General features: G+C 46.0%; 1 protein-coding gene across 2 annotated transcripts in view; it reads left to right on the top strand.

Annotated features, from left to right (window-relative positions):
* Positions 1-16,681, top strand: part of Ube4b (ubiquitination factor E4B) — a 97,002-nt gene extending 80,321 nt beyond the window's left edge. For both annotated transcript variants that reach the window (XM_090335859.1, XM_090335860.1), the window contains 5 exons: positions 2,621-2,755; positions 6,375-6,566; positions 13,814-13,988; positions 14,700-14,846; positions 15,365-16,681. In XM_090335859.1, coding sequence (XP_090191985.1) covers positions 2,621-2,755; positions 6,375-6,566; positions 13,814-13,988; positions 14,700-14,846; positions 15,365-15,426 — 711 coding nt within the window. In that variant the 3' untranslated portion in view covers positions 15,427-16,681. The remainder of the gene's footprint in view (positions 1-2,620; positions 2,756-6,374; positions 6,567-13,813; positions 13,989-14,699; positions 14,847-15,364) is intronic.
* Positions 16,682-22,275: the final 5,594 nt, after the last annotated feature.

The following is a 22,275-nucleotide window of genomic DNA, read 5'->3' as shown; positions in this document are numbered from 1 at the left end:
AAGCATTTATGAGGCAGCAGATGCTGCTGATTCTTTCCATCAATGGTTTTTAAAGAGGCACCTAGTCCCTAACAGCTGCTGTTTCAGAAAGTCCTTTCCTGTGACTTTAGAGCTGCTTGCTGCCTCCCGCCTCCATGGTTCTCCTTGCTCATCTTCCCAGCCTCCCAAGGCTGGCGGACTCCGGCTCAGCACTCAGGTTTCTCTTATCTCCCTCCCCCCAGATTAGTGTTTCTCAGTGAGGGTGCAATGCTGGTTGGGATTTCAGGCATGGAGGAGCTTTGTTGCAGTAATGAGCGCTTCATGATAAGAGATTATCCTACCCAGTAGGATTCTTAACATCTCTGGCTCTTGTTCATTATACCCAAGTGACATCCCCACCCCAGTTTCAAAACCATAAAGCACTCCCATTCTTAACCTGATGCCTCTAGCTGGAAAGCCCTGTCAGGGGGCCTATTCCAAAGCATTAAATCTCAGATCTCCAAAATACTCCTCCCAGCTTCCATCTGCCCTGACTCTACCTGGAGCCTAGTATTGGCTTGCCTGCACTGGGGAGTCTAGTAGGTATCTCAGAACTAACTTATGCCACACTCAACCTGTGATGTCCTTTGAATCACTTCAGGAAATGCCAACTTCAGTCTATCATTTGCCAGTTAACCAGCAAAAATCTAGAACTGGAGATAAGGCTCAAAGAATAGAGCATCACGTATGAACAAAAAAGCTGGGCAAAGTTTGAGGACCTGAGTTCAAGCCCCAGTAACAGCACAAGTGGCAGAGCACTTGCCTAAGATGCACAGAGCCCTGGGTTATATCCTCAGCACTGAGAGAGAACTGTATGAGTCTTTGCTCTCTGACCTCTTCCTCCACCTCCAGGACACAGTTGTATCTTCCATTATTATTGCAGTAGCCCATTCTCCATCTCCCAGCCTTAGCCATTGCCTGTGTCCACAGCCAAATTCTGCTGTTAAAAATCTCAGTACCACACTGCTCAGAGTCCTCTGGGCCTCCCTTCATCAAACCTAGTTCTTGGGCCCTGAGTACAGCCCTCAGAGTATGCAACATCTTTTTTGTGTCAGTCTGGGCCTGGTAACTGTCTCTGAGCTCTTCAGCTCAAGGTTCGTATTGTACCACTTTGAGCCACAGCACCACTTTCAGTTTTTCTGGCGGGTAATTAGAGATAAAGAGTCTTATGGATGGGCTGGCATTGAACGGAGATCCTCAGATCTCTGCCTCCTGAGTAGCTAGGATTACAGGCGGGAGCCGCCGGTGCCTGGCTTGCAACGTATTTCTATCCTCCGCTTTTGTCACTCTTCTGCTCACTGTCCCCTAGTACACCCGCCTCTCTCCCTGCCTCCCTCCGTGCTGATTCCATAGAAGTTCACTGATCACTTCCTTTAGCCCTGTAGATATCACCACCTCAGAGAAGCTTTCCCCGACCAGTGTCCACAGCAGCATCCTCTACTTCGCTCCACTTTCTCATCCTCGCTTCTTCCTTTTCCTGCTTCATTCTTTGCCATCACCATCAGGCTTATTGTGTGCATCTCTTAGAATGGTGGTGACTAAGCGAAGTCTTCCCAAGCTGGAGTGGGGTGGGAAGCTAGCCTGGGCCTGTACTGTGCTCTGCCTTAGTACCTGACGAGGACCTTGGCCTGGGAGTTTGTGTATTCTGGGGAGGAAGAGAGGACCCAGCCCCGCATTGACCCTCTCCTACATGTTCCTCCTGCGTCTTTCCCAGGTGTAGCCTTTTTTTTTTTTTTCTTTTCCACTCGGCCCCTTCTTGACCAGGGAGCCCCCAGCCTCCCTACAGAAGCTCCACCAGTTACTGCTGAAGCTCTGACCAGTGGACTCTCTCTCTCAGTTCTTTGTCTCTCAAAGGCAGATGGAACCATTTAAGTCTTTGCTACGAGGTGGGCCCAGAGCTATCTTGTGTGCTACCTGGTTTGCCTGTAAATCATATATCTCAGCCTGTGGCAGAACTGAGGAAGGACAGTGTTGCCAGAGGCAAGCATGCTGACAGCTGGAAAGGGTGATGCCAGCCTGATGCTGTGGAAAGACACAATTCAGAAAGCTTGTGGCCATTTGTAGGCACTGGGTGCTGGGTGCCAGGCAGGAAAGTCAGTCTATATTGTAATACAGTGCATCGTGTATCGTTCTACAGCAGTGACTAATCAAAAGTTCTTATTGAGGAAAACACCCTTGTGTTCCAGATCCAATGTTTGAGCCACTGAATTAATTCTCCATGGAAATTAACTCTGAATACTTTATCTTAGAAAACTTAAGGCTCACAAAAGTTAAACAGTATGTCAAGGTAGGGGTTGTAGCTCAGTGGTAGAGCATGTGCTTAGTACATACAAGGCCCTGGGTTCCATCCCCACTGTGTACACACTTGCTCACACAAGATGCTAAGACTACATGACCCAACGTTCTAAAGAGTTACGGTGGAAGAAATGAACCTATGCTCTCTGGACCCTTTGCTGGTGGAGGTTGTTATCTCATTCTCCAAATATGTTGGCTCTATCCCACTTCTCCAGTTAGGAGCTGACTGTGTTTTTCCTTTGCACTTGGCGTTTTGGTGGGCCGATGGCTGGCATCTGTTTATTTGGCATCTGTTCGTGTTTCCTAGGATCAGCAGCAGGCCCGGCAGTCTCAGCTGGCTCAGGACGAGCGCGTTTCACGCTCTTACCTCGCGTTGGCAACAGAAACTGTGGACATGTTCCACATCCTCACGAAGCAGGTCCAGAAGCCGTTCCTCAGACCAGTGAGTAGACACGGAGCAAGGATTTCATGTATCTGTCAGGTGTTATGTCCAGACTCCAGCACTTATGTAAGACAGTTGTTGAAACCCTGGAAATATGGGCATCACAATCACTGATTAGTGAAATTCTGTTACTAAATTTGTTCCCAGTTTTACTACACATAGAACTCTGCGGATAGACTGCAATGAAGATTCTGATGTTTCTTCATGTCCATATGTGCTTATGCCCAAGATGGCTTTGTTCTTTCTGCTGAGACAGTAGTACATTGGATTATTGATGTTGATGTTGTAGTATATTTTTATCATTATTGATTCCGATATTTTATTTAGAGGAAAAGTACAAAGGACGATAAATTGGAACTTGGCATACATTTAGTAGGATGATAGATAACATGTAAGATGTTTGGTTCTCTTAGAAATAGCTTTGTACATAGAAGCAGCCAAAGGTTAATGAGATCCATAATTAGAATTTATGGGAGATGAGCGTCAGGCAAGTTTGACTTTGACCTCATTAATAAGACCTTGGTCCTATTTCTGACCTTGAAATTGAGCAATGTAATTGTAGGTCTGTTTTTTCTTAACCATCTCCACTATGAGTATGCCTTCATGAGGAAAAGTTGCCTTTACAATGGATATAAATAATTTTCCTGTGTATTCCATGGTGTCTCTATTCACCTGTCGCTCCATCACATGATCCATCACGTCCTCCACAGCACAGACACTATCATTCTGAAGCTGTGTACAGCTTGAAAGATGCCTCCCTCCTTCTCTCCCCATCTTCAGAAATAGGTTTTAGTGCTAGGGCAGTTGAACTTGAGACAAAACAACTCATGGTCAGGATTCCTGCTTCCCTTACAGATTTACTGGAATTTTTGTTTGTTTTTTGTTTTGTTATGGGGGCTTGAACTCAGGCCTGGGTTCTTTTGCTCAAGGTTTTAGCACCAAAAAGGTTTTAGCTTTGAACCAAAGCTCCACTTCTGCATTTTAAGAAGTTAAAAGCCTCCTGAATAGCTAGCTAGGATTATAGACAGGAGCCACCAGGGCGCCCGGCACAGTTTTACTTCAGTAAAGACCAGTTAGTGGCCTGGGAGTGTGGCTTAGTAGTAGAATGATTGCTTAGCATGCACATAAGGCACTGGGTTCCATTCCTTGGTACCATATACACAGAAAAAGCCCAGAGTGGTGCTGTGGCTCATCAAAGGTAAAGTAGTGCTAACCTTGAGAAAGCTCAAGGGCAATGCTAAGGCCTTGAGTTCAAGCCCCAGGACTGGCAAGAAAAAGAAAGGAAGAAAGGGAGGGAGGGAGAAAAAAAGAGAAAAGAAAAGATAGTGAGTTCAAAGATGTTCTGAGGACTAGGGACATGGCTCAAGTGGTAGAATACCTGCCTAGCAAGTGAGAGGCCCCAAGGTCATTCCCAGGTTCCATGTACATAATAAATACATACAAACATTCTAAAAGTGTTGTGCCGTGCTCTTGTAGCTTGAAAGCAGTCACAGGCAGTACATGAACAAGCCTATGTTCTGGTAAAACATAATTTACAAATGAGGCATAGTTGCCAGGTGCCAGTGGCTCACATCTGTAATCCTAGCTGCTAGGAGGCTGAGAGCTGAGAATTGCAATTTGAAGCCAGCCAAAGCCTGAAAATCTGTGAGGCTCTTTACCATTAACTACCAGAAAATCAGAAGTGGAGACTGACCAAAAATAAAGCCAGAGCCAGACACCAGTCATTCACGCCTATAATCCTAGCTACTTAGGAGTCGAGATCTGAAGGTCGCTGTTTGAAGCCAGCCCAGACAGAAAAGTCTCCATGAGACTCTTATCTCCAACTAACCACTCAGAAATCAGAAGTGGCACTGTGGATTAAAGTGTTAGAGCTCTAGCCTTGAGAAAGCCCAAGGATAGTATTCAGTCCCTTGAGCAAATGAGCTCAGGGACAATGCCCAGACCCTGAGTTCAAGCCCCATGACTGACCAAAACAAAAATCCCAAAGTGGAGTCGTTGCTCAAATGGTAGTGTGCCAGCCTTGAGAAAAAAAAGCTAAGAGAGGGCCAGGAGTTTGGCTTCGTGGTAGAGTGCTTGCCTAGCATGCACAAAGCCCTGCGTTCTATTCCTTGGTAGCACATACATAAAAAAAGCTAGAAATGGTGCTGTGGCTCAAGTGGTAGAGCTCTAGCCTTGAGAAAGCCCAAGGACAGTGCTCAGGCCCTGAATTCAAGCCAGGACAGGCAAAAAAAAAAAAAACAACAACAGAAAGAAACAAAGAGAATTGTGCCTTTGTCTTAAAAAAACAGAAAAGAAAAAGAAGCATGGCTGTATTCTAGTAAAATTGTAGTGTTTTGCCAACCCCTGCTCTAAACCACATTTTATTTTATATATCCAGTGACTCTGGTAGCAGTGCTATTTGGATACTAGAAAGTAGAAAGCTATTGTAAATCATTTGAGACTAAATTATCACTTTTTTTTTTTCTTTGTGGGTCATGGGGCTTGTACTCAGCCTGGACGCTGTCCCTGAGCTCTTCAGCTCAAGACTACCACCGTACCCTTGAGCCAAGCCCCATTTCCTATTTTCTTGTAATTAATTGGAGATAAAAGTCTCAGGTCCTTTTGTGCTTGGGCTGGCTTTGAACCTTGATCCTCAGATCTCAGCCTCCTGAGTAGGTAGGATTACATGCATGAGCCACCTCACCTGGCTGAGAGTAAATTATTATAAAGCCTATTTTTAGTAAGAAATTCCCCATTTTGTAAAAGAAGTTAATTTCCTTCCAGGCCTCTCACAAATCTTATTCATAGAGCCAGGAGTATAGCCTAGTGGTAGAGTGCTTGCCTAGCATGCAGGAAGCCCTTGATACCACATATACAGAAGACAAATAAAAAAATAAAATCTTATCCGTGGTGTATGGATGGTCTATGGCTTTTTTGTCTTTCACCCTCAGACTCAGGTCTGCATCTGGTTTGATCTTTCCATTGCTTTTGCTTTACCTTTTTGCCTCCTTCACAGGCTAGCCCAAGTGTACAAAACTGTCCCCCTTTAAAGAAACATGATTAGGTGTCCTCTTGTTTCATAGCTTCTCAACAACTCAGGGTCTAAAGCAGCATCTGCCTGACCACAGTGCATACTATCAGCTTGTGAGTTTATTATCTCGTTTTCCGATGATTGTTCACTTTGCTCACTGGCTATATTTAAAACTACTGAAGACATACATTTGCTATTTTGCATTTCTTGTGTCGGATAAGTAAATAAGAGTGGGACAGGTTGAACTATCTGAAACTTCTGAAATTTCCGGAAAATATCACGTGACGCCTGGCAGAGCAGGCCTCTCAACCTTGATGACTTCCTCCTCTCTCATGTTTCTCAGTGGCTTTGCAGTGGTACTGCTAGCATTAAAATTAGCGTGGACTTTAAACACAAAACACACCTTTTGTTGGTGTTTCTCATTCTGCCATCATTGCTGTAAGTATTGGAATTTCCATATGAGACAAGGGACATTGGCTGTGATGTGGTCTTTTCCCTGTATGGGAGTCTTGGAGGATGAAAACAGCAGCTCCTCCCCTGAACCAGCAGTTTGGGGTCCTCGCTGCTCATCTCACAGCATGAATTGTCCTGTCATCCTGTGACTTCCAGGAACTTGGACCCCGATTGGCTGCGATGCTGAACTTTAATCTGCAGCAGCTCTGTGGCCCCAAGTGTCGTGACTTAAAGGTGGAGAACCCAGAGAAGTATGGATTTGAACCCAAGAAGCTGTTGGACCAACTGACAGATATTTACCTGCAGCTGGACTGTGCTCGGTTTGCGAAGGCCATTGCCGATGACCAGGTCAGTGCCTTCTGAGAGCTGGGCGCTCCAGTGATGAGCTCCTCTGCATACCGGTGTAAAGACATCATCATCCACCTGAACTTCCCCACCTGACAGGAGGGAAGGTTGGAGAAGCTTCTGGAATTAAATGGGAGTGATGCCCGCAGTGGTAAAGGTGGAGATGAATTGGTTTGCTTTCTTGGGCAGGAAAGAACAGATCCTGGCTGTTTCCTAGTTGAGTCCTGACCCCACCTTGCTAAACTCTCCTCTGCTTGCTCACGGTCCTCCTATCCGCATCAGCTTCAGCACTGCGGTGGCCATGTTTATTAACGTATGCCACATTTTCACTCCTTCAGTCCACACAGACTAATAGAAGGTGCATTCTACTAAACTTCTCACTTGTAAATGAGGAAACAGAGGCACAGAGGTTAAATAGCCTGCTCAGACTCCCACAGTTAATGGGATGGAGACAGGACTTTTGCTACATTCTTACTCTGTCTTCACCTTTAAATGCCCAGAGGTGCCGTGTTTATGCCTCCACCTTTGCTTACATGATTGATCCAAAACTTACCCATCAGCAGGCGTTGTAGAACGTATTTTACCCATATCTCACCTAAAGAAAAATTATACATACTCTCTCTTTTAAAATAACCGTTTTAAGCCAGGTACTTGTGGCTCACACCTATACTCCTAACTACTCTGGAGTCTGAGATCTAAGGAATCACAGTTCAAAGCCAGCCTGGGCACGAAAGGCCATGAGACTCTTATTCCCAGTTAACCACCAGAAAACCAGAAGTGGCGCTGTGGCTCAAATGGTAGAGCACTAGCCTTGAGCTTAAGAGCTCAGGGACAGTGCCCAGGCACTAAGTTCAAGCTCCAGGACTAGCAAATCATAATGATAATAGCTATTTTATTCAATTATAACTCATAGTAGGTGGGATTTTTCTCTTTTTGTTTTTGACAGGCCATCCTATGTAGACCAAACTGACCTTAAGCTTGAAATATTCCTACCTCAGCCTCCTGGATTCTAAGATTATAGTAGCAATGGTGCTGGGATTTGAACCTAGGGCCTTAGCACTCGCTGGGCTGGTGCTGTACCACTTGAGTCACGACTGCATACCGTAACAGCTTTCTGATACAAGCAAAGGATGCAGTCTTAACAAAGCATCCACAACAAAGGAAAAGAAGGCAGTTTTTCCAGAAAATAGGGTTGTAAACAAGGGGTTAGGAAATGAGTCATTTGGAAGAGATGTCTAACCAATATGTACTGTTTTTCTAGCCCACAACTGTGTGATCATGTACACATTTAAATTTGGAGTTAAGTGATAGTCGGTAGTGAGGGAAGAAAACCAGAAAACACTCATGAAGGTAGGCTGTACAAGGTAGCTTCTTACCCAGCTAGGCCACCTCTAGCCACCTACCTCTTGTCCAGGTGATTGACACAGCCCGTGGGCTCCTCGTCTCTACTCATGAAAGACCTAGACGAGGTTTAGCGTACGCCTTCCTCACCACCCTGCCTCATGAGATCTCTCCTAGCCACATGCGTGTGTGGTGCAGATGCATGGGCATACAGGGAGCCAGTGGGACCCACAGTGCTGCTGGTGTCTGCGAATGGTGGAAGCGGGTGGCCCGCGTCACACTCTCCCCCTCCAGTGACACATGAGAAGCAGAACACTGGTGCAGGGGTAGAGGAGGGGGTGAGGGAGTCCCAAATTCGGGTTCTTGTTACTTACAAGGCCATATTCCTCAACCTGAGAGCAAAGCATTTAAGTTTAAGTGATAGCTTTGCTTCCTTCTACAGGTGTTGATTGTGCTAATTTAGGGTCCATATTGGCCATAAGCTGATTTGGGCCCTGCTTGCTTGGTTGTTCTAGAATGTTTTAGAAGATGGTTTGATGGACTAGAATGGAAGATGAGCAAGCAAAAAACAGGAGAGACAGTGCTTCATTTTCTCCTTCAGAAATAGTGGCTGTGGTCTGCTTTGGTGTGTCTTGTTTTCATGGGAAAACCAATGATAAAAAATGATAGCTTGCTAGGCATGTGGCTCACGCCTGTGATCCTAGCTACTCAGGAGGCTGAGATCTAAGGATCATGGTTCCTAGCCAGCCTAGGCACTAAGGAACTGAAGAACATGAGACTCTTATCTCCAACTAACCACTAGAAAACTGGATGAGGCTCCCAGGGGTAGGGCAGTAGCCTTGAGCTGAAGAACTCAGGGACAGGACTTAGGCCCAGAGTTCAAGCCCCATGACCCACCAAAAAAAAAAAAAGAAAGATAAATTTATCTGGGTGCCATGGCTCATGCCTGTAATCCTAGCTACTCAGGAGACTGAGATCTGAGGATCACTGTTCAAAGCCAGCCCGGCAAACTACAAAGCTGTGAGACTCTTATTTCCAATTAATCTCTAGAAAATGGGAAGTTAGGGCTGTGGCTCAAGGGTAGGTGCCCAGGCCCAGAGTTCAATCCCCAAGACCCCTCTTCTCCCCGCTCCAAAGAAAAAAGATAGCTTTACACAGGATTCTGAGATCTTCTTCTCTAAGTGTCAAGAGTAGGCTGATGACAGAGCCAGGAGCTTGGCAGCATGATGCCAGGTGAAGGAGGAGCCACTAGCAGCCTAGTGCAGGGAAGTCTCAGAGGAGTGCAGACAACATTGAGGTTGAGACTTCAACTAGCAGTCACCATGGCACAGACAAATTGCTTGTCCAGTACTCATGGAACATTGTCTGTTAACTCCTTAAAAACATAAAGAGCCTCCTGTGGTTAATAAAGGACTCCTTTCCCTGTTTTCCTGAAAATACATAAATGGTGATGGGCTGGGAATGTGGCTTAGTGGTAGAATGCTTGACTAGCATGCATGAAGCCCTGGGTTTGATTCCTCAGGACCACATTAACAGAAAAAGCTGGAAGTGGTGTGGTGTCTCAAGTGGTAGAGTGCTAGCCTTAAGCAAAAGAAGCTGGGGGACCGTGCCTAGGCCCTGAGGTCAAGCCCCAGGACTAGCAAAAAAATAAAAACAAAAAAGAGCCCACCTAAAGTTACACATCTTCCATGTAGTTTTCCTAAGTTAATTGTGCCACAAATTTAGTGTCATTTTTGATGGGAGGGTTTTTGCTTTTTTTTGTCAGTCCTGGGGCTTGAACTCTGGGCCTCGGTGCTATTCCTGAGAGCTCTTCAGCCCAAGGCTACTAACCCTTGAGCCATAAGGCCACTTCCGGTTTTCTAGTGGTCAATTAGAGATGAGTCTCACCTACTTTTGTGCCTGGGCTGGCTTTGAACAATGATCCTCAGATCTCCTGAGTAGCTAGGATTACAGGTGTGAGCCACCAGTACGGCTTTTGTTTTGGTTTTGATGCCCTTTCTGAAAGGGGTTGACCTCAGGGCCTTGTCCTCTTGCTTGGCTTTTTTTGCTCAAGGTTAGCACTCTGCCACGTGAGCCATGCTCCTAGCCAAAATTAACTATTTAAAGCGTACTGTTCAGTGGCATATAAGCCATACAGTACCGTGCAGCCTTCCTCCATTTTTGTTTTTGTTTTGCCAGTCCTGGAACTTGAATTCAGGCCTGATCACTGTCCTTGAGCTTTCTCAAGGTACTGAGGAATGGAACCCAAGGCTTCATGCGTGCTAAGCAAGCACTCTACCACTAGGCCACACTCCCAGACCCAGTGTCTCTTTATTATGCTCCAAAGTTTGTTCATCACCCCAAAAGGAAAGCCAGTGCCTACTGAGCAGCCTTTGTCCGCTTCCCTTGGCTACCACCAGCCTGTGTCTGTTACTATTTGATATAAATAGAGCTGTGTAATGTATAACCTTTGTGTCTGGCTTCCCTTATTTAATAACATTTTTGAGGGGCTAAGGGTAGAATGCCTGCCTATAGCTTGAGGCCCTAGGTGTAACACCTTGCAAGTAAATGAAGTAATGTTTCCAGCTTCATCCAGATTGTAGACTATTTCAGCCCTTCATTCCTTTGGATGCTTGGATACAAATTTGTTCTATGGCTATATAAGTTGTTTATTCACTCATCCATGGGTGAATATTTGGGTTGTTTCCACCTTGTAGCTGTTGTGGACACTGCTGCTGGTAAACAATCATGTAAAAGTATTTGACATAGGCAACTGTTTTCAGTTGTTGGAGTATATGCTCAGAAGTAGAATTGCTGGGTCACATGGTAATCCTGTGTTAAAAGTTTTGAGAGGCCACGCCGTTTTCCACAGCTGCCACACCATTTGACACCCTACACACACCCAAATAGACATCCTAACACTTGTTAGTTTCTGGCTAACGTAGTTATTTCCTAAAGAGCCAGCCTGGTGGCAGTGAAGTGGTCTTTCATAATGGTTTTGATTTGCACTTCCTTAATTAGAAATACTGTTGAACATTTTTTCTGGCCATTCACATAATTTCTTGGAAGAAACGTCTACTGCAGTTCTTTGCTCATTTTTAATTGAATATATGTTTGTATGTTCTTGTTAGGTTGCATCCCTGTGTATTCTAGATACTTTGCCCTTATTTGGTCTCCACTGACTAAACACAGCCATGTGAGCTTTGTGTTTGCCCTGTAAGGTCCTTAAAGTCAGGCACAGCACCTGTGCTGCTCCCCGGGCCCGCCACACCAGCTCTGAGTGGTGCAGGTGGGTGCTGCACTGCACTGCTCTGCTCGCGCACGCCGACTGCGGGTCCCATCACTGCGCTCCACACTGCTGGGGCTTAGTGGCCCGTTCACCCCCAAGCAGGCACCAGTCTCCTGGTTGAGAGCTCATCATGCTTTGGGAAGTGGAATAGGTGATGTTTTGTGAAGATCCCAGATGGGCTGTGCAGCTGCTTGTTCAAAGATGCACCTGCCGGGTGTTGGTGGTGCACGTCTGTAACCTTAGCTACTCAGGAGGCTGAGATCTGAGGATCACAGCTCAGAGAGGAGATTCTTAGCCAGTTAACCACCAGAAAACTAGAGTGTTACTGTGGCTGAGTGGTAGAGCACTAACCTTGAGCTGAAGAGTTCAGGGACAGCACCCAGACCCAGAGTTCAATCCCCATGACCTAAAATAAAATAAAAACCAGAGAGGAGCTTCTGTATCAGTACTTATCATTAGTTCCTGGCATGTGTACCCTCCTGTTTTTAATTGTCCTGTTTCAGTCATCGCTCTTTGTGGCTTGCTAATTCCCTAGTTATAAGGAATTAACACTGAATAAACAATTTGTCGAGTGGGGCGCTGGTGGCTCATGATATTCCTTACTATTCAGGAAGCTGACAGTGGAAAGACCACTATCAGACCACTGATAGAGTTCAAGGCCAGTACCAGGCAGAAAAGTTTGAGAGAACCTATCTGGCAAATAACCACAAAAAAGTAGGACTGGAGACATGGCTCAAGTGGTAGAATACCAGCCAAGCAAGTAAACCCATCCCTGCAAAGATGTTGAATTAATGTAGTAATTTCACTGTAAACAACTATAACCTGAACTTTTTTAGGATTCAAAATTGCCTCTTATGATTCTCACCAGGCCCAGCCACCCTGCTGCCCCTTTCCTTTCTGCCTTGTCCTCTTAGCTTCATGGCTAGTAAGGGAAGTAGGGTAGGCAGACAAACAGCCATGTGACTTACTTAGAAACAAATGTAAAACAAGAAAGGAGAAAGGCTGTGGATGTTCAGTCCAGGGCTCTGGAAGATGGTGACTGTTAGATGCTGTGTGTTAGCGTGAATCCCCTGAGAAACAAGACCATGGGTGTCGTGCCTCCCCACGGGGCAGCAGCTCTGAAAGCTGCCCTGTCTCCCCCAGTGGGAAGAACGGATGCTCTGGTTCTCATACTCTTACAAGGCAGGGAGAGAGAAGATCATTCCCTCACTCCATTTTACCTTTGTCATAAAATCACCTGGTAGCCATTGTCTTACTGCCAGTACAAAGATAACGTGTATATGAGTTAGGCACCTGGCAGGTGGGTCACCATACCCATTTTACACCTAACAAGTGATTAGGAAGCTGAACACTACTGGCTCATGGTTATAAGCCTAGCTACTCAGGAGGCTGAGATCTGGAGATCACAGTTCAAAGCCAGCCCAGACAGAAATGTCTGTGAGTCTTTTTTTTTTTTTTTAATTGATCATGGTACTTGAACTCAGGGCCTGGGCACTGTCTCTATGCTTTTCTGCTCAAGGTTAGCACTCTTACCACTTGGAACTGTAGCTTCACTTCTGGTTTTCTGGTGGTCAAATGGAGATAAGGTTAGCCTGCCAGGGCTAGCTTTGAACAGTGATCCTCAGATCTGTCTCCTTGAGTGGCTAGGATTATAGGCCTGTGCAACCAGCACCCAGCTGTGAGAATCTTACCACTAATTAACCACTAGAACACCGGAATTAACACTGTGGCTCAAAGTGGTAGAGCACTAGCCTTGAACAAAAGCAGATCTAGGCCCTGAGTTCAAGTCCCATGATTGACTAAAGAAAGGACTTGCCAACATCACACAGCCGGAGGGTGATATCCAGATATGCCTGGGTCCGTGGTGGGCACTAAACCTCTAATCTGTTCCACCCTCCTGAGGCCATAAATCAAGTCTGCTTCCAGGTCCTTTCCTGTGGACTGGGGTGGCCCAAAGCCAGTGGGGCACCTGACATCTGATATCGTTGCACTAATGATCTTCAAAAATTGGTAGTGAGGGGCCGGGAGCATAGCCTAGTGGTAGAGTGCTTGCCTAGCATGCACGAAGCCCTGGGTTTGATTCCTCAATACCACATACTCAGAAAAGGCTGGAAGTGGTACTGTGTGGTACAAGTGGCAGAGCTATCATCTTGAGCAAAAAATGTTGAAGGACAATGCCCAGGGCCTGAGTTCAAGCCCCAGGACTGGCCAAAAATAAATAAATAAATAAAGGAATTGGTAGAGAACAGGACGAAGCTTCTGGTAGTGTGGACAATATTGGGTTGTTTTTACCCTTTACTTTCATGGACAGAGCTGTCATTTCCATCTCCTCATGATTTACTAGAGTGCAGTACTTCACAATACTGAAGTGGATTCGATTTCCTTTGTGCTCACTTCCATTTTCCAAAAATCCCCATTTGCCGTGATTCTGCAGCTCCTCTTACACACTTTGCCACTTTGCACTAGTCTTGGTGCATATATAAGTACAAAGTGTGTCCTTTCATGTGGCTGCAGATACATAAAGAGTGGTGCGTAGCTACTATATAATTGTGTGTGGTTGAAAGACCTCAGATAGATCACACTTTGATTATTTTCTACAGCTTTTCCACCTAAGTCTCATATTAACTTTGTTCATTTGCAGAGATCCTACAGCAAAGAACTCTTTGAAGAAGTAATTTCAAAGATGCGGAAAGCAGGGATCAAATCCACAATAGCAATAGAGAAGTTTAAGCTTCTTGCGGAGAAAGTGGAGGAGATAGTTGCCAAGAATGCCCGGGCGGAAATCGACTACAGTGACGCTCCCGACGAGTTCCGAGGCGAGTGGCCCCGCCCGTGCTCGCCCCTTCCGTTAGCGTTAACCCAGAACGTCTTTGACACCCTTACTTGCTTCTTTTTTTTTTGGTGTTTATTTCTTCTTAAAGACCTAGGTGCTGTTCCTGAACTCTTTTGCAGAAAGCTAGTTCTACCACTTTGAGCCACTGGGCCAATTCTAGTTTTCTGGTGGTTAACTAGAGAGAAGAGGTAAGAGTCTCTGATCTCAGCCTCCTGGGTAGGATTACGGGCGTGAGCTTAGATGGCTTAGTGGTGGAGTATTCTAGCAGGCATGAAGCCCTGATTTTCATTTCTCAGTACCACATACACAGAAAAAGCTGGCAGTGGTGCTGTAGCTCACGTGGTAGAGTGCTAGGTTTGAGCAAAAGAAGCTTGGAGGCAGTGCCCAGGCCCTGAGTTCAAGGCCCAGGCCTGGCACAGAGAGAGAGAGAATCCTGAGACCCTAAACAAGAGTCCTCCCATGTCTTTTTCTCTCCTGCTCCTTGCAGCACTGGTGACATGGGGCACTGTGCCTCTGCAGAAAACTGCGCTACCCTTCTCTCATGCTGGCTTCCTTCTCAGCTTGGGGACTTGCTCAGTCCATTTTGATAGCTGCTCTTTTGGGTGTGTTTTTCGTTGTAGGAGGGCTTGGCTTTGCTCTCTCTCTCACCTTTAGCCTCTGTCCTCAATCAGCTGGCTTCGCTTTGCCTCTGTAGACCCTCTGATGGACACCCTGATGACTGACCCCGTGCGACTGCCCTCTGGCACCATCATGGACCGCTCCATCATCCTGCGGCACCTGCTGAACTCTCCCACGGACCCCTTCAACCGCCAGACGCTGACGGAGAGCATGCTGGAGCCAGGTAGGAGAGCATGCTGGAGCCAGGTAGGGAGGCTCCACCCGAGCCGCAAGGCCAACCTCCGTGTAGCCGGAGTTGTGGAACAAGAGATTGGCCAAGCTCTCCATTGGATCCTGGCAACCCAGGAGACTGAGATCTGAGAACTGCAGTTGGAAGCCAGCCCAGGCAGACAACGAGTTTTCTTGTATCTCCAGTTAACCAGCAAAAAGCTACAAGTGACGTGTGGCTCAAGTGGTAAAGCACTTAAGCAAAAATGGCAAGCAAGAGTGTGAGGTGCTGAGTTCAAGCCTCAGTACTGGCACCAGAGGGGGGAGAGGGAGATGGAGGGAGGGAGATAGGAAGGGAGGGGGAGAGGCAGAAAAACTTGTCAATTGACGACTCAGTGTATGTCCTTCCTGCGGAGGAGGCCCGGCCCTGTCAGTGGAGCCCTTCTCTTTCATGAGCTCAGCGAAGGAAAGAAAGGCTTTTGTTGAAGAGCCCCCCTGTCGGGGGCATTCATCTCCCTTCCTTTTCTCCCTCAGTGCCAGAGCTGAAAGACCAGATCCAAGCGTGGATGAGAGAGAAGCAGAGCAGCGACCGCTAGGCCATCCCTCTGCCACCCCCTCCACCACTTCTGGAAGCAAGGCCAGCGGGGCAGACTCAGGCAGCGGCTGCCGTGAGGCAACCAGGCATTGCCAGATCCCGAGCATCCACCAGAGTGACCAAACAGCAGAGGCCTGAGGGCACATGAGAGAAGGGAGCCCGATTCCTGTACATATATTTAAGTGACACACAGTGAAAAGCTTGGGGACGGGTTAGGATTGCCTGGGTAATAAAGCACGTCCTTCACACGTCACCGTGGAAGTCTTAGTGGTGGATGACAGGTGGGTGGGGCAGCTCTCCCTTCATCTTTTGTTTTTGTTTTGTTTCGTTTTTGTTTTTAAATCCAGTATCCATTGATTTGATTGTGATTAGAGAACTTGGACATTTTGCTGCTAAAGAATCTCTCCCCCGCGCCTCTCTCCAAGCCCTACTTGCACTGCTCTGGATTTTTTAAAGAGAAGCAAAAACAAAAACAAACTCCTTTCCCCCGCCCTCCAAACCATATATTCTGTGAGATAACTGTGCCTGCGACAAAGTGTTAATCCTGGGATCGTATTTTTATATCATATTCACATATTTGTTTTTTTAATTGGTGTTAGATGACATGATTAATAAAAAAAGGCGAGATATTTTCAGAATTTGAATTTCAGTTTTTTTTTTCTTTTAAAATGTCCCTTTAAATTTTTTTATTGTTTAAAAAACAATGAAGAGAATCCTGTTGCCCTGGTCCTTCTAACTATCCCTGAATTAGGAATCCAAGCAACAGGTGCAGTGGCAGAGTGGCTTCAGTATCAGGACTCATGTGACCTGGGGGATGGGGTTGGGGGGTGAGGGATTGGTTTTTTTAATGCTGTGTGACAGTTCCAAACCTTTACCGCTCTCCTCTGAGGGTAAATCAATTCCTCACCCAGGCTTCATTTGTATGACATGTCCTTTGGGGTTTGGCCTTACCAAAGCAAAAAGGGGGGTGCAAGAGATTTGGAAGTATGTCTTGCCTGTTGAATACCCTGACACACAACCACATGCACATGTGAGCATAAGACGTTCGTTCGTTTTGTATTACTGCTCTCTACGTGACAGACTTGAATTCTTGGATTTCCTCTGGGGTAAAAAAGGATTTGAAACCATAAAGTGTTTTGAAGAAATGACAGAAACATACTTTCTTTTTTCTTTCCCTTTTTTCTCCTCCACAGACAATGTCTTTCTCTGTTCAATTCCTAACGCTAACTACAATAAATGGTGATACACAGTCGGAAGGAATCTTCTTTGAGTCTCTTCTTTTTGTGGAAAGAAATGGGGGGAGATACACAAGAGCCAAATGAGAGCGTCTGTGGTGAATTAGTTTTTCTGGCAGCTATTTTTAAAATAAAACTTTCCTGTCTGCAGCAGCCTTGCTGCTGAATTTGGTTCTGGTTTCACCGCTGGAGAGGCTGAGTTTTGTTAAGCTCTGTCTTCTGGCCTCCCCCTCAGAAATCTTCTCCCTGGGGCTGGGAGTGTGGCCTAGTGGTAGAGTGCTTGCCTAGCATGCACGAAGACTTGGGTACCACATACATAGAAAAAGCTGGAGTGGAGCAGTGCTGTGCTCAAGTAGTAGAGCTCTAGCCTTAAGAAAACCCAAGGACAGTGCGGAGGCCCTGAGTTCAAGCTCCAGGACTGGCCCTCTCCTCCCCCCCCCCCAAAAAAAAAAAAAAAAAAAACCTCAGGTCCTTTTGTACCTGAGCTGGCTTTGAACCTTAATCCTCAGATCTCAGCCTCCTGAGTAAGTAGGACTACAGGCATGAGCCACCACACCAGGCCCACCCAGACTTAACTAAAACAAAAGCTGGGGATGTGGCTCAGGTGATAAAGCACTTGCCTAGTAAATATGAAGCATGACTTCTGTTTTATTTTAAATAGATCAGGCTATGGGATGTAGAGTTTATTGTTCAAGGTCACCTGACTGTTTGAGGAACAAATACCCAGGCTCTAGACCTCCTGCCTTGATGCTTCTTGAACACATTCATTTGGGCTTGCACCCTTGCTCGTCTCAAAATATTTTTTTCCCTGTAGCACATTTCACATATCAATGATACATATGCACACACATATATGAAAATCACCTCTAGTCCCATCTTAGAGATGACTACTTTTTTTTTTTTTTTTTTTTTGCCAGTCCTGGGCTTGAGCTCAGGGCCTGAGCACTGTCCTTGGACTTTCTCAAGGCTAGAACTCTACCACTTAAGCCTTAGCACCACTTCCGGCTTTTTTTTTTGTATGTATGTGGTACCGAGGAATCGAACCCAGGTCTTTGTGCATGCTAGGCAAGCACTTTAACCACTAGGCCAAACTCCCGGCCTACTTTTTTTTCTTAACTGTATGTTTGTTGTTGTTTTGTTTTCTTTTATGCTACTGGGGATTGAACCCAGGACCTTGTGCTTGCTTGACAGACACTGCCACTGAGCTACATCCCAGCCCAACTACTTACTCTTTATTCGCTTACTTATGTGCATCCTCAGATTACATTTCCTAGCTCCTTGTCTGATCCTGTTTGTTTATTGGGCTCAAAATGTCTATTACTATGTTTTCCACCCAGATAATAAAATCTTGAGGACATATGTTTTGTTGTGCTATTTAAATCACACCCCCACCCCCCGAGAGTATAGTTTCTGCTTTGTACCTCCACATTCATTTCATGGATATTTGAAATTCCGAGGTCCCAAGGACCTCCTGAGGAAGGAGGAGGGGCAGTCTGGCTCCTGCCTGTAACTGTCTCCAGGGGAAAGATGTTTGGGATTTCTATTTTGAGACTTTCCTGGTGGCTGCTCCTCAGAAACGTGTTTGCCTTCAATCTGCTGTTATAGATACTAAAATGCAAACTATTTTAAAGTAGGGCTGGACTAAAAGGAAGATGATCAAGGAGGATATAGCAGAAGAGAAGATTCTTAGAAGATGATTAAAAAAACTCTACTCATTTTATGACTCACTGTTGTGTGGGTTCTAGAAAGGATTTGGTAGACTACCTTCTGAAATCACCCAAGGCTAATACCTTGTTCACTTTTTGTAACCTTTGGTGTGTGAGACATAAAATAGTGAATTGCACCAGTTATTGGGATACTAACCAAGTAAGATTGTATTGATTTGGTTTGTTGTAATTTATTTGTTTGTTTTGCCAGTCCCAGGGCTTGAACCCAGGGCCTGGGCATTGTCTTTGAGCTTTCTCAAGGTTAGTGCTCTACCACTTGAGCCACAGCATAGCACTATTTCTGGCTTTTTCCATGTATGTGGTACCAAAGGATCGAACCCAGGGCTTCATGAATGCGAGGGACGCACTCTACCACTAGGATGCACTCCTGGCCCTTGTTTTAGTTTTTTTGCCAGTACTAGGATTTGAACTCAGGTCTCATCCTTGCTAGGCAGGCTCTTTACCTTATAATTTATGCCCCTACCACCCTTTTTTGTTTTAGCTATTTTTGCAATGAGTCTTGCATTTTTGTCCAGGCCATACTCAGACTACTATCTGTCTACAAATACTTCATAGCTACGATTGTGGATTCATGCCAGTATGCCCATCTTATTGGGGTCTTTTTCTTTTTTTAGTTGTGGGTCTTGAATTTAGGGCCTGGGCACTGTCCCTGAGCTGACTTTTGGTCAGGTTAGCACTCAGCCACTTTGGGCCTGAGCTCCTCCATTTCTGATTTCTGGTGATTAAGCATCTCATGGACTTTCCTGCTCAGGCTTTGAACCACAACCCTCAGATTCCAGCCTCCTGAGAAACTAGGAGACCACAAATAGGTTGATATCAGCTAGTGTTGGGCTACAAGAAGTTTATTAACTGATAGAAATTTGTGCTCAGAGGAGCACAGTGACTCACGCCAATAATCTGAGCTACTCAGGGGGCTGGGATCTGAGGTTCACAGTTCAAAACCAGCCTGGGCACTAAAGAACATGAGACTCTTATCTCCAGTTAACCACTAGAAAACAAAAAGTGGAGCTGTGGCTCCAGCGTAGGGTGGTAACCCTGAGCTGCAGAGCTCAAGGACAGCACCCAGGCCCAGAGTTCAAGCCCTATGATCCACAAAAAAAGAAAAAGAAAGAAATATATTCTTCATGCAGAACACTCACATATATTAACTCACTTCATCCTTGAGAGTCACATAAACAGGAGAATGCAGCCGGGCTGGGATATGAGTCTGAGCAATTGAGCTTTAGAGACTGATCTCATCACGCTCCTGCCACATGGCAGAACTCCAGAATGTTCCACAGCCAGAATGCATCAGAATGCCCAAGGACACAGGGAGAAGAAACCACAGAGCATTCTGGAAAGGGCTTTGATCTCAGGGTCAGGGTTGCACCTGATACTGTTTTTAAGTGGTTAGATAATATCCAGCTCATGGTTTTCATTCAATTCTAGTCACTCACTTTGGAAACCCAAAGTATATCCCCAGTCCATCCAGGCCTTGGCCATACTGCATCCACTGCAGTCTTAGATGTCTAAAAGGCATCTTAACCCATGCAAGCCTGAGACCTTCCACGCCACCTGAGTCCTGCCCCTCTTGCACTGTCAGTGAAATTGACAACACTCAGGCCAATGCTTGCAGAGGCAGCCTTGACTCTCCTGTTATAGTCTCCCTGCCCTCCCCCCCCCCAACCTCATCTACCCAGAGATCTCTCAGCTCTATCCACAAAATGAATTCCAGCTCTCACCAGGCCCACCATACTTTCCTAAGTCTGAGTCATTATTGGCTTTCCTGGATTTTCTAAGAGTATTCCTAATAGTAATAGCTGGCTCTTGGGGGTGGGGAGGAGCTCACTGATATAGCACTTGCCTAGCATGCACAAGGGCCTGGATGCAATCCAGTGGCTCCTGTAATCCTAGCTACTCAGGAGGCTGAGACCTGGTTTGAAGCCAGCCCGGGCAGAAAAGTTCCTTATCTCCAATTATCTACTTAGAAAAAGTCAGAAGTGGGGCCAGGAGTTTGGCCTAGTGGTAGAGTGCTTGCCTAGCATGCACAAAGTCCTGGGATCGATTCCTCAGTACCACATATATAGAAAAAGCGGGAAACGGTGCTGTGGCTCAAGTGGTAGAGCACTGGCCTTGTGAAAGTGCCCAAGGACCGTGCCCAGGCCCTGAGTTCAAGCCCCAGGACTGGCCAAAAAAAAAAGGGGCTGGGAGTTTAGCCTAGTGTTAGAGGGTAGAGTGCTTGCCTAGCATGCATGAAGATTTGGGTTTGATTCCCTGGTACCACATACATAGAAAAAAGCCAGAAATTGGCTGGGAGTTTGGCCTAGTGGTAGAGTGCTTGCCTAGCATGCGCGAAGACCTGGGTTCGATATCCCGGTACCACATACATAGAAAAAAGAAAGCCAGAAGTGGAGCTGAGGCTCAAGTGGTAGAGCTCAGGCCTTGAGAAAGTCCAAGGACAGTGCTCAGGCCCTGAACTCAAACCCAGGACTTGCAAAAAAAAAAAAAAAAAGTGCCAGAAATGGTACTGTTGCTCAAGTGCTAGAGCCCAAGGACAGTGCCCAAGCCCAGTGTTCAAGACTCAGGACTGGCAAAAAAAGAAAAGAAAAGAAAAAGCCAGAAGCAGCACTATGGCTTAAGTGGTAGAGTACTAGCCTTGAGCACAAAGAGGTGGGGACAGTGCCAGACCCTGAGTTCAAGTCCCAGGACTAGAAAAAAAAAGTTATGTGTTATAATATCTATGGATTTCATTTCAGGATAATAAAGTGGGGAAGTTAAGTGTAGGGAACTTTTTTGGGAGGGGGAATTATGGGGCTTGAACTCTGCCTGGGCACTGTCCCTGAGCTCTTCAGCTCAAGGCTATCGCCCTACTCTTGAACCAAGCTCCACTTCCTGTTTTCTAGAGGTTGACTGGAAATAAGAGTCTCAGGTCTTTTTGTGCCCGGGCTGCTTTGAACCCTGATCTTCAAATCTCAGCCTCCTGAGTAGCTAGGATTATAGGCGTGAGTCACTGCACCCCGGCAAGCCTAGGGAATTTTTTAAGAGGATCTAATAGGGCTGATAATGTGTGGTTTCGAAGAACAGGGATCATATGGACTCTCTAAACACAGACCACAATCCATATTTCCTTTTCTATATAAGGCTGAAGGCATTTCTTAATTTGGGGGGGAGGTTAGTGGAGGTGGTACTGAACTCAGGGCTTTGTACTTGCAGGACAGTAGTCTATTAAAACACCCCAGCCTTCCCCCACCCCTTGCTCTTGTTATTTATTATTTATTTATTTATTTATTTATTTATTTATTTATTTATTTTGCCAGTCCTGGACTTGAGCTCAGGGCCTGAGCACTGTCCTTGGACTTTCTCAAGGCTAGAGCTCTACCACTTGAGCACAGCACCATTTCAGGCTTTTTCTTTTTTCTATGTATGTGGTGCCGAGGAATTGAACCCGGGTCTTCAAGTGCATGCTAGGCAAGCATTCAACCTCTAGGCCAAACGCCCGGCCCTGCCCTTGTTATTTTTAAGATAGGATCTTGCTTCCTGACTATGCACATGCCTGGACACTGGTCTGCCTATTGTAGGCTTTCTGGTATGAATTTCCATGCCCAACCACTGCTGAGATGGAGTCTCACAGACCTTTCTGCCTGAGCTGGCCTCAAACTGGGACCCTCCCAATCAGTCTCTCACATAGTTAGGAATGACAGATGCATAGCATCTTGCTGCACTATGGTTTGAAAAGGGCTTTCTCAAACATTTCTGCTTCGTATGGCCTTGAACCTGCCTTTCAACCCACAATCCCCCCATGCCCAGCCCCCTAAGTAGCTAAGATCACAATCATTAGCCACTAGCCCCGAGCTCATTTCTTAATTTTGAATCACCTGCTAGCTCTTCCAGTGAAAAGTAATCTAGTGG

The sequence above is a fragment of the Megascapheus bottae genome, chromosome 6, assembly GCF_031878675.1.
Source record: "Megascapheus bottae isolate mThoBot1 chromosome 6, mThoBot2.hap1, whole genome shotgun sequence".
Classification (NCBI taxonomy): domain Eukaryota; kingdom Metazoa; phylum Chordata; class Mammalia; order Rodentia; family Geomyidae; genus Megascapheus; species Megascapheus bottae.
Note: the sequence above shows the minus strand (reverse complement) of the source record. Positions and strands in the feature narration are given on the sequence as shown.